General features: G+C 34.5%; 1 protein-coding gene across 1 annotated transcript in view; it reads right to left on the bottom strand.

Annotated features, from left to right (window-relative positions):
* AdamTS-B (ADAM metallopeptidase with thrombospondin type 1 motif B) overlaps positions 1-13,318 on the bottom strand; it is a 409,878-nt gene that overhangs the window by 352,715 nt on the left and 43,845 nt on the right. Inside the window, exon 2 of the mRNA XM_085946122.1 lies at positions 1,303-1,692. Within this exon, the coding sequence (XP_085802248.1) occupies positions 1,303-1,522 (220 nt within the window). The 5' untranslated portion in view covers positions 1,523-1,692. The remainder of the gene's footprint in view (positions 1-1,302; positions 1,693-13,318) is intronic.

Raw genomic sequence — 13,318 nt, 5'->3', positions numbered from 1 at the left:
ACTGTAGATGAAACATGGATACACCACTATACTCCCGAGACGAAAGAACAGTCAAAGCAGTGGATTGCGAAGACAAACCATGTCCAAATAAGGCGAAAACCGTAAAATCAGCTGGTAAGGTTATGGCTACTGTATTTTGGGATGCACGTGAAATTATTTTCGTTGACTATTTGGAAAAAGGAAAAACAATAACAGGGGATTATTATGCATCTTTATTGGACCAGCTAAAAAACGAAATTGAAGAAAAATGGCCTCATTTAAACAGGAAAAAAATCCTCTTTCATCAGGACAATGCCCGTGTTCACACATGTTTACGATCAATGGCTAAAATTGAAGAATTGAAGTTCGAATTGGTCGACCACCCACCGTATTCGCCAGATTTAGCCCCCAGTGACTTTTTCCTTTTCCCAAACTTAAAAAAATGGCTAAGTGGACAAGGTTTTTTTGCAAATGAAGAAGTCATCGATCGGACAAATGCTTATTTTGAGGACCTTCCGAAAACTTATTTTTCTGACGGTTTAAAAAAAATTGAGAAACGTCTAACCAAGTGTATTGAGCTCCAAGGAGATTATGTTGAGAAATAAAAAAAAATACAAAAATAAAAACTGTTTTAATGCTTTTTTCTAAGGAATTATTGACCCACCTACGTAAGATGTCTGACTCACTGACATAAAGGTTTCATCAGACGCCATAAATCCACGACAGGAAAGTAAACTTGTAAATTAGCACTACTATCCATCATCTTAAAGGTGTGTATTCGATAACACTTATTCAACTTCGATGGATACTCGTATTATCAAAACTATTGATTAAAAATCTTGTGATCTTTCAACGATTACAGAGAAACACATTTCAAACATAAAAATATTTATTGAATTTGATAGTTTCAGATATTTAGATTTTGGATACAAAATTTTAATCTTTAACTGCCGATAAATACTTTTTAGAGAAAAAGATTTTTTCTATTGGCTATATTTTCTCATGAGTGTTTTCAGATGTTAAGTTATATTATAATAACCAGTTAACACTTTTATGTAAATATTAAATTCACACCAAATAGCAAATCCCACACCAAAGCATATTTGCTCATATAGGTAGTAGTACCAGGTAGATAATTTTTGATGTATTGAATACAATTGCATACAACAAAATCTGAAATCTTAAGTCGGCTTTCAAAAATGTGTTGTTTAGTAAAATACAATCAACACGTTTCTATGAACTATTATTTTCCATCGTTACAATTATAATATGTGTCAGATAAACCTACGAAAACCGATATGTATGAATTAATTAAAATCTTACCCGTATAGCTGTCCTCATTACTTTTGGGTGGCGAAAGGTCCTCCGCGTTTAAGACTTGCGCGCCAAAAAACTTTACATCCCTCTCTAGCGCCGCCGCGACGCCGAAATCGGAATGGACGTCGTTCGTAAGTAGGGGATCGTCTCTGATAATTCCCCCGAAGCACTTCACAATAAAACTCGCACACCACACTAACAACATCGTTCTCATCACCACACCCATCGTGAAAGATTTCGTTTAATGTCCCCGGCGGAAGTGATGTGACTGAAGCACTCGTAAATGACTTCCTGTTTCGGACCGGAAGTGAAGGACGCGTCGCCGCCTCAGCGTAGCGGAAGTGAGGTCCTGAGCTTCTTCATTGTCTCGAAGACGTTTGCAAATCAGCAGAGAACCTGAAACATAATTATATATTATATTATTATTCAACGTGCCTAGTGTACGATATGACACAAACATTTACCAAAAGGCAACAGTTTCCGAGAATCGAAAAAGGTTTTATAGATTTGACCAGGGGTAGTCAACCTGATCTCTACTACCCACTAGTGGGCGTTCCAGCTTTCATGGTGGGCGTGAGGGGTTTTTAAAACATTTTCATTATGATCATTTCACAATTAATTGCAAAAAGTGGTTAAAGCTATAATATTGGAGAAACTATAATAATGACGAATTGAAGAAATTCCAGTTAATGTTGAAAAAAAATAGTATCCTCCAAAACTCTTCATTTTCCATGCAATTGTACGAGTCTACCATTGCAGATAATATTGACGAAAACAATACATTCCTTCCCTACTTTATAAATCACCATTACTGTGGAACCGGTGGGCGGTTAGAAAATTGCACTACTAACAAAGATTCAAAAGTGGGCGGAAAGTATAAAAAGGTTGACTACTCCTGGATTAGACGCATCAGAAATATTATTTTTAAATCTAAAAACTTTGTACTTTAGATTCATAGTATGAAGTTCAACTAGTGGTAATTGAATTGGAATTAAGTAGACATTAAATAAATTAATTCTGTACGTTGGCGCATTGAACAATGTAACTACAAACAAACTGGCAACCTATTTTTACATATCGTCACTATAGGATTGGTTTGTCGAATATCCGTTTTTGTCGAAATCGACCTTTCAATGCAAAGTGATTTTTTGTATCTAAATGGACCAGAACTATCCTTTTCTTTAAATTGCTTTGTAATGAAAACAGCATTCATATGCTGTAAAAATATCAATTTAAATACCTCCATGTATTTAAATATAGTATAATGATATTTGTTTTTCGTCTCCTGAACATTTGACATTTGGTCTATTCGACAAACCAATCCTTCAGCGACGATATATGTAGTTATAGTGTATTGCGAATAGTAATAATAAATTATTGTTAATTATATATTATATAAACTACTTTTTGGCCTGTATCATTGATGAAAGGCGTTGTTTTATATCAGTGCGGCCCTGGTAAATATACCTATGGCAGAGTAAACGTATGATTTTTTTTGAATCCATTTTTTCCATTCACTCCCTTTTCCTTTGTCATCTACGTAGGTATTTTTCATTATCATAATATAATTTATCAAATTTTGATTAAGTACCTACTTATTTCCAAAAATATTAACTATAATCTCTACTTTAAATTATATATCTCAAAATTTAACACTGCTTAATATTCATAACATATTTTAGTGATATATTTTGGTTAATATATTTTTCTTATATACTCATGCTTCATAAAATCATATAAAAGTATTATAACCTCACTGGGTCGAACCCGGCAAACCCGAGAAGCCAATGTCTTAAGCCGCATTCTCACATGTCGATTTATGTAAATCAACTATTTACTGCCTGTTGGACAACGGTTGAAACTTAATTGATAAGCGAGAATTACATTATCATACAAGGTTAATCAACCTATAATACCCACAATGGCCGCGCGGCATGAGCGTCAGCATATAGCTTAGTGGGTCCCAGGTTCGAATCCTGGGTCTGGCAAATACATATAATACTGTTTTTCAATTTGTGTAGCGTCAGAGTATGGACCTAATAGGTTGAGCAAGTGGCTGACATCCATATCTCGTAAAAACAATAATCTATTAATACAAAAACCTCAACTCTGTGGAGGCACATTATGATCTTATTAGAATCGGATATGGTCGGAAAGACATATTGTGGGCATCAAAAATCATTAATTGAACATTCACAATATGAAAATTTAAATGTTTTTAACACACTCAAAATCATATTATAAAGTAAATAATACACTAAGAAAAATATATCAATTAATTAAGGATTAAGTGGCTGATATCCTTGTCTCGTGAAAACAAAAATCTGTTAATACAAAAACCTCTACTCCGTAGAGGCCCATATTATGATCTTATTAGGATTGGACATGGTCGGTAATCAGTTTGTAAGTTGCATTGAATGAAGTTAGGTCCTTTTTACGTTTAATCGATTCAACTGTGAATTTGTGACTACAATTCATTGACACGTGGGAACAATTTGTTTCGACTTTCGCCACTTAAAATCTTGAATTCGACTAACGATTGAACTCGTTGAGTGCGGACACCGCGCCTGGCCGACGGCCATTAGAGGTCAATATGTTATCGGATAGGGCAATTAAGGGGTAATTAGTATCACAGCAGTGAATGTATTAAACTGTGGAAACAATCATATTCAATTTATTCTTCGATAAATTATATTGTTCAACATTGAAAAGACAGTTGATCAACAAAATCTGACGTGTGGGAACGCGGCATTACGCATTGGACTACGAGGGTCGCCTGTCAGCTGTAACATTTTTAATATTTCATTAAACATATATTTGCTGTCGCTTTGCATGTATTATCAAAAATAAAGCTTTCAAGCGAATAGGTTTATAAAATTAATACTTATTGTATATTTATATATGATATAAAATGTTTATGACAGACGGTGTATCATTAAAAATAGTGTTGCCAATTAAAATTACATCACATATTACTTAATAGTGATAGACGATTTTATTGTAGGTATAATAAAAAAACATACCAAAAGAATAAATCGACTTCACGTTTGAATCGCCCACTATATTATAATATATCTCGTCTAAAATATACATTTATATGATTGACTTTATATATGCTACGCCTAATATGTGAAATTCCGTTAAAATCTTTTTAGAGTTTCATCGACTCACATTTTTTAAAATATATCTTAGCTCTGCTGTATTTCTAAGTAATTACTGCCATTGATCTACAAACTTCATAAATGTCATAATAATTAAAATACCTAATATAAACTTTTATTTATAGACGGTAATGTCTATAATATTTAGAAGATCTCAACATTTTTACTGAATCCGAGAAAAAATTCGGCACAACACACCTTAAGCGTCAATGACATTGAGCTACTACATTTACAATCTGCCTGTAAAGTCGCCCAGTGTCATCATCGAATAAGCTAACAAGCAGATTGTAAACAATCTACCGAGAAAAGTTGAAAGCCGGTCAACTTTACACGCTATACGCGGGCGTGTGGGCTTACTGCGTCTGCGCAGTAGAGCGTAGTAGCGACCTCCCGGTAAAAAAACGAACTACGGTCTGTCAAAATAGTCACTAGCGTGTTGGCTTCTCAGCGAATGGAAAGTTTTGTGTGTCATCATCACAATCGCAGTAGCTGAATCGCCCGCTTTTAAATTCGCCAACAAACAACTTGTAAAGTAGCTCAATGTCATTGACGCATTACATCAGGGGTAGGTACTGAACTTGCTTAAACGCTCACGTTTTGGAAGGTGAATAATTGTAATAACTAGAGCTTGTGATTTTTCGGCAATTTTCATTTCTTGAGTTTCAAGAATTTTCGAGTTCAATAATATTTGTTTTCTCGAGAATTCTTGAGACTTAAAAAAAATATATATGATTACGAAATTGCATCGCCCTGTCGAATTTATTTTTCATTGCGTAGAATGTTTAGATCTTCCGGCCAAAACTTTTTTTGTTGAAACGAGTATACTCAAAATGTCGACCCATGATAATATTTTACACGTGAATTTCATGTAAAAGTTATTACCTACTTCCTTCAATTACATTATTCTGCCATTTAAAATGAATGCATGCAAAGATGTTGCATATTAATATGGTTTACATAATATTCATAGATCGTCAGCCAGTGGCGAACGGTGGAGGTAGGCTGTTAAGATCTGCCATAAATAGTGCACATTAAACTCTGTCAGGCATACGTATTTGTTTTCATTGGAATAAGACTACAATTTACAGGTGGTGTTGGTCAGTTTTTAAAATTCAATTAAACCCCTCGAAAGCCAAGCCATAATAGATAATAGTAAAAATACTCGTTTATCTACAAACTATCTCAAACAATGCCGTTAAACCATACATAACTTTGGATATTTTATGGATAGAATAATATTTTTATCTATTATAGTTTGGGCTTAATGAATTTAAAAAATAACCTCTTAGCTCCTTAACGTTCTTAGCTCGTATTCTTGTTTGTCCGGTGGTTGTTTATCCTTGCAATCGATTTTTAACTAACTTCCCGACTATCTAGACATTTGAAACTTTTAGAATATACCAGAACACGATACCAATGCATTATTTTAATACTTTTAGCCATCTTTAAGTAGAATTGAATTCATTTTCAGTTAATTCTGTTTTGTATGAAAAGTTATTTCGGAAGAAATCCGTAATCCAATCCACTCTTATTGGTTGCTAAGGGGGTGGTCCTAGCAACTAAATTATTAATATATACGAGCGTTACTATGGAAATCAAAATTATATTTCAGTATTATATTTGTTTATTGTCTTAGTTGTCCTAAATTATTAATACATAGAATTGTCAAGTTTATATGATTCAACAGAAAATTTAAAAACGTGGTATATACAAAGTTCTTTTTATCTTGTAATTATTTGAAATCAGTAGCTAAGATGAGATGGTGCTGTTTAATAATTTCCTGTCGCGAAAAGAAGTATTGGAGGTCACAGACAGGTGCAACAATGGGCTATAGTAATTTGATAATGCATCACACACAGCTTGCGGCGCCCTTGGATATTGTTTTGGCGCCCTAGGGCGCCGCGGCACACAGTGTGTATATCACTGAATTAATATTTTTATTAGCAAAAAATCAGTGGGTATTGTAAAAATCTCAAGTTCAATTATAGCTCCATTTTCTCAAAAATATGTGTGAATGATAATATTTATTTTACTGGGGTATATATAATAATATAATATATTATTATAAGGTAAGGTATGCACATTATTTTACATATATTTATGGTTATGGCATAGTGTGGTTATATATCAAATAAAATAACCGACTATTAGGGAATTTGAATCGGTCATTAAGAACAGGTATAATAAAGAACATACATATGACAATATAACACATACTAGATTATAGAGTATTGGTCAACATCGCAGATTAGGCATGCCATAAAAATGTATATAAAATGATAATTTAAATAATATATTATCATATTATGAGTGTAGATTTAAGTTATTTGAATGAGATAATCTCATTACATTGTCTTGGCACATATATATCACATTATTTGTGTCTCGAGAAGTTTAATGGGTATATGATTTACTTTAAAACCATTAAAATGACCACATCGCTCGCATTTTTTTAGCTTTATTTATATTTTATGTAGTTTTGATTTAGATTTTGTTCAGTTGGCACGTGGGGGGCATGGGCTCATCATAGTATCGATCAAGGTCAAATATATAAAAATATATTTATAATTGAAGTACGTACCTCATTTTCAAAAACCTTAGAGCAATTACTAAAATTGGGGTTCTAAAAATCATTATTACTTTCCGAAATGAATTAGGCTCTTTATTCACTCCGGATTTTTACACTTTAAAATACCATTATACCTGATTATTTACTTAGGCAATAAGGCTTTTACTTTCTTTTGATGGATTAAATTGCTATATAAACAATAAATAACTGTATTCCTTGTCAGTGTGTATTTGAAACTCCTAAGTGCGCATAGTGCCTGAAGTGTCAAAAGGAAAAACGCAGCAAAAATGACTCAAATAAACTCAAATCAATTAGAATTTAAATTCAAATTCCAACCGTTCCAATACCTCAGTCAATAGTAATATATATTTTTAATAATTTTATTATTCTCATTATTGTAATATTAATAATATTCTCCAGCACAGTTTATTTCTGTCTATTTCTGGCTCAATATTTCATGTGTCTGCCTTACAATACATATTTATATATTACGAGATTTGATGGATATGCTTCAAAGAATTAACACTATCATGAGATTATTTTTTCTTAACAATAAATATTTTTAATTAGGACACATTCCCAGTTAACTGTTTGATTTATAATAGTCTAATAAAATGCTTGATAGATTGTTGAAAAACAACCTAAGTATATAGGTACCTGCAGATATCGTTATTTTTATGAGTCTGTATCTACTTTGGTAACATCGGTTCTTATTAATACTTATATGAAATTTATATTATAATACGATACATAATAATATAACTTTTAATAAAACGTTGTTGAACGTAGAATTAGGCCCGTTTCAGACGGGACACCGGTGTCGCGCTCTTATAAATATATGAGGCCTTTGTATTAGAATAAAGGGGCTTTTGTATTATGTTTATGAACGCCCCAGAGCTAATGAATCAATGCATAATTTCGCGTTATAAATTAGAACACAAAACTGGCTGCGGTAATAAAAAAAAGTGTATCGGCGGCTTGAGAATGTAGCGGCCGACGGAAAAGTGTACCGGACACGCGTTGACTCATTAGCTCTGGGGTTCTTATTAATAATAATGAAATTTATATTACAATACGATACGTAATATAACTTTTAATAAAGCGTTGTTGAACGTAGAATTAGGCCCGTTTCAGACGGAACACCGGTGTCGCGCTCGTATATAATATATCGTCGGTGTTCTGTAAAAAGGGTGAATTAACCAAAATGCTTTTTTACAGGAGGATTTTTAACTTTTGACATTTATTTGCTAACTACCTGTGGATGATTATACATGTCTAACATGTTTATAATAAAGCTTAGAAAGAGTACTGTCCTTATAATAGGCTTTATAATATAATATTTTAAAAGGCCTAATATGTCACATTCCCTTTTTATTCATAATACTAAGTGGATATTCGCCCTCACGATTATTGTTGTTAAGTGCTTTCCTGTGGAGATACAAATTCGCCGTTTTTACACAACAGAGCTAGTGAGGTACATATTGTTTTTTAATTAAAATCTCAACTTCGCCAAAATGGTTGATTTGCCCTTTTTACAAAACACCGACGATATGAGGCCTTTGTATTAGAATAAAGGGGCCTTTGTATTATGTTTATAAACGCCCCAGAGCTAATGAGTCAATGCATAATTTCGCGTAATAAATTAGAATATAAAACTGGCTGCGATAATAAAAAAAAGTGTACGGCGGCTTGAGAATGTAGCGGCCGACGGAAAAGTGTACCGGACACGCGTTAGCTCATTAGCTCTGGGGCGTTCATAAACATAATACAAAGGCCTCCTTAATTAATACGAGCGCGACACCGGTGTCCCGTCTGAAACGGGCCTAAGATGTCTGGCACTTGTGATAAATTTCTCGGGTCGGGTTATTAACTCCAATTAGCTGCACACAATAATTTTCAGTGAGGTATCACAAAACAATTATAATGGGGATAACTTTATGATTTAAGATGTATAGCCAAAATCAACGTGACATTTATTTCCCAATTCAGAATAATGTAATATTCAAAATGGGTATTTGCCTTTGCGATATAAACTCAGCACGATCAGAAAGTGTCAACACTATGTTTTATTTTTAAATTTACTCCATATTTTTTGTCAAGTTGCATTAACCTTTATACCAGTGGCGAAAACTCCGTACTAGGTAATTATTTAAAGCTAGCCTACCTTCTTAAGAAAAATATTTTTGAAGTTATACTTCTTTTGGCGCGTTTGGGAAATCGGATCAGAGTGTATTTTTGCGTGTGACATGTAACACATAATTTATTTTTTCAAACGAAAAAAAACGGACTCAATTATTGGATTCGAACCACGATTGTTCGGTTATCAGCCGAACACACTGCCTTTACGCCATAGTCTGATAATGAAATCGTGACGATTATACAGTATAAAATTATAGTTTTGGATTGTTCCGTCGCCTAGGCAGCGAATTTATTATTATATGTACGAAGAATTGTTCCGTTGCCTAGGAAACGAATTTATTATTGTCAGCCATTTGCAATTTCTTACGTAAACGAACTATTAAACTTCATAGTGGCAGTTGTTACTTTAGAAATAAAAACAACGATAAATAATTATATAATTTAGTAATATAAGTTAAAGTGTATAGAAATAAACCAACGGCGTTCCAATAAGCGGTCCCTTTTATTGAGTGTGTAATCAGCGCTCGAAATGGACAGGAACGCACCGGAGCGCCGTTGTGGTTCGTGGAATTCCAAAATATACCGTTCCGGCTCGTGGATTCATTTAAAATTGCGTTGCGGTTCGTTAGATTGAGATATTTATGTGTGAATGTATGTTTTAAAGTTTTTGTCAAAATTTAAAATTAACGAAGTTATGTCATGCCGGGCGTGCAAGGGTTAAAAATAAAATTTATGACATCCCTAAATTTCTTTCAATTTTCTTTTTTGTGTCGATACATCCGTGTCTAAATGCATTGTCTAAACACTCCAAATAATTGCATCATCATCAGCCTGAATCTATCCACTGCTGGATGAAGGCCTCTTCAAGTTGCTTCCACTTCTCTCGGTCCTGTGCATTGCGTTGCCACGTACTTCCGCAGAACTTTATCATTTCATCGATCCAGCGGCCTCTAGGTCTACCTTGTGGACGTTTTGTACTTCTTGGATACCACTGGATGACTAGATTTGTCCAACGATTGTCTCTTCTTCGAGCTATGTGTCCAGCCCATCTCCATTTAAGGCTTTTAATAAACTCTATATTCAGGCGGCCAAAAGCACTCCAGCCTAGCTTTACTCTGCGAACAATTTCATCAAATATACATCCATCTATAGATACTTGTTGTCCCAGATAGATGTAGCTTTTCACCTGTTCGAGCTGAGTGCCATTGATGAGGATCTCTTTTTGTCCTACAAAGCAGTTGAACATGACTTTCGTCTTTGTTACATTTATTTTCAAACCTACTTTGTTGCTTACTTCAGCGAGTTCCTGCATTCTGCTTTGGAGGTCTTCTGAGTCTTGCGAGAAAATTACTATGTCATCGGCAAAGCGCAGATGACTCAGGTATTCTCCATTTATGGGGATCCCTTTGTCATTCCAGTCAAGTTGCCTGAATAAGTCTTCAAGGGTAGCTGTAAATAGTTTAGGTGAGATTGTATCACCTTGTCGGACTCCTTTGCTGATAGGAAATCTGCGCGATGGTTTATGGAGATTTACAGATGCTGTTGCGCTACTGTATATATTATTGAAAATATTTATATAGCGTCCAGGGATTCCTTGTTTTCTGAGTGCGTCGAGTATTGAACATTTCTTTATCGAATCAAACGCCTTCTCATAGTCTATAAAACCCATGCATAGTGGTAGTTTGTATTCCTGGTACCGCTCTATGATTTCTCTGACGACTTGGATATGGTCCATAGTGCTGTATCCTCCTCTAAATCCGGCTTGTTCTCTCGGTTGGTTCTCGTCTAGTACATTTGGCAGACGGTTTGAGAGAATTTTTGTGAACGTCTTGTAGAGAATAGGGAGAAATAATTGCATACTTACATAAAAAAAGTAACTACAGCTGCAAGCTACAAAAGAATTGTGCCTTTGCTGACATTGTTTGAAAACCTTTTGTACTTAAATAACTTAAATTCAATAAAAAATAAAGTTGGCACCTACATATTTGTATAATAATTTCTAAAGTATGAAATATCTCAGTACAGTCTCGCTTTTACCTTTGACTGGTATGCATTGCGAATTTACTTACCTACTAATTTATTACTTATATTTTATTGTGAGTGATAAAACTTATTTATTTTCATCGCCATCTAATCGCCGTGTTAATTTTATACCCACGTCTATTTTTGCGGGCAAAATTTTCGGTGGTAAAATTAATATGATAAAGTTTGGTAATTTAAATCGTACAATTCCGCTAAAATCTACTTATTAGTGATAATCGCTTGTTTTTTAAAACATTATTTTTTGTCGTTGGTATCCAAACTGATTTAACATATAATGCTGTTCACCAGTGGCCACAAGCAGAATTTTTTCGTTTTGAAAATGATAAATCTTCTCTTCTTCTTTCACCCTGTCACGTCCCAACATTGGGGCATAGGGCAAGCACAAGTTGGCGCCACTTCCCTCGGTCCATCGCCAACTCCTGTGCCTCCCGCCATGTCAGACCTGCAGCACGTAGGTCGCTTTTGTAGCATCGCTGCAGGGTGAGGGAGGGCCGGCCACGGCGACGGAACCCTTGAGGCTGTGCCACAAGGGTACGAAGTGCCGCACTCTTTGGCAGCATCCGGAATACATGTCCAATACATATATACAGTCCATATATACAATGATAAATATGAGTGGATATTTATAAATTTTATGAAGGTTTAATTAAGTAGTAGGTACTTCTTGTAAATCTGCTAAAAAAATAAGAATTCACTCCGATAAGCATTTAAGATCGACAATACAGTTGAAACAGGGTTTTCTGATTCAATGTGATTTCGACAATTGACTCGACGTGTTAAAAAATATTTATGACGTGTCGTAAACCCTTATTTTTACAATGAATAATAAATAAATGCACCATTATGCCATTTTCCTACAAAAATGTTTTTGGTATGAAACTATTGAATAGCCTACCGTAATTAGTTTATTTTTAAGGGACGTTTCTATTGTGTTATAATTACATACGTTGTAACTTGCTACTTTAAAAATTATAGAAATAATAGATACCTACTATGTAGAGAACTTTTATTTAATTTTTGTTTGTAAATTTGTTTAAAAAAAAAGGAATATCCTCCAATAAAATTTTATTACTATCATAATAATAAATTATTGTTCTGTATTATCATTATTCATCACCGTGGCAATAATAATGACTATAATGAGACAAGGTAAGGACAAACATCACAAATTGAATCGTTTAGTTTAAAATACACTCACAAATTAGGTAGGTACGTGTTCAGTGCGGACAACAAATAATTTTAGATGGTAGTCATAGATTAAATAAATACGGTGGTAAGTTCTTTAATCTGAGGTGGTAAGTGTACGTATATTACAATAATGGTAACCAAAGCATCATCATTGTAACATATATGTCATGGTCTCCACAACGAGGGGCTGAAAGGGCTCTAGCCTGGGAGCCCTTGCTCAGGAGGAGCCCGGCGAGGCGAATCGACCAGATAAGTGAGATAAACACACATCACAAATTTGCTTTAATAGTAAAAAAAAGAATTTTCTTACAATACTATTATTTATAGTTATGTGGTTATACGAAACAATTCTTAATTGTTTATCAATACTCGACATCTCCATAATTCGTATGGATGTTTTAAAATATACAATAAAACACTAAATATACAGATTATTGTTACCCCGTACATACTGCCTTTATTCTTAGCAATAAGAAGGGGGCCCCACCAAAGATCCTAGCCTGGGGCCCAGCTTCACTATGTGGGGCCTATGGTATAGGTATATACATACACTACAATATTAGTCCTTATAATGTTGAATAGAGGCAGGTACCTACTGATTAATGACAATTTTATATTATTCTATAGGAATCGTGTTTAGCAACTCGAGTTGCACCTTCCGTCATGTTTTATCTTATATAATTAATGATACTTCTTCTTCTACTCTGTCATGTCCTAATATTGGGGCATAGGGCAAGCATTGGCGCCACTTCCCTCGGTCCATCGCCATGCGCCTCCCGCCATGTCAGACCTGCAGCAAATAGGTCGCTTTTGTAGCACCGCTGCAGGCTGAAGGAGAGGCGGCCACGGCGATGGAACCCTTGAGGCTGTGCCACAAGGGTACGAAGTGCCGCACTCTTTGGCGGCATCCGGAATACGTGTC

The sequence above is a fragment of the Rhyacophila brunnea genome, unplaced genomic scaffold (genome assembly GCF_057557595.1).
Source record: "Rhyacophila brunnea isolate RB1 unplaced genomic scaffold, BYU_Rbru_1.0 scaffold_19, whole genome shotgun sequence".
Classification (NCBI taxonomy): Eukaryota; Metazoa; Arthropoda; class Insecta; order Trichoptera; family Rhyacophilidae; genus Rhyacophila; species Rhyacophila brunnea.
This window is presented reverse-complemented; position numbering and strand designations above follow the sequence as displayed.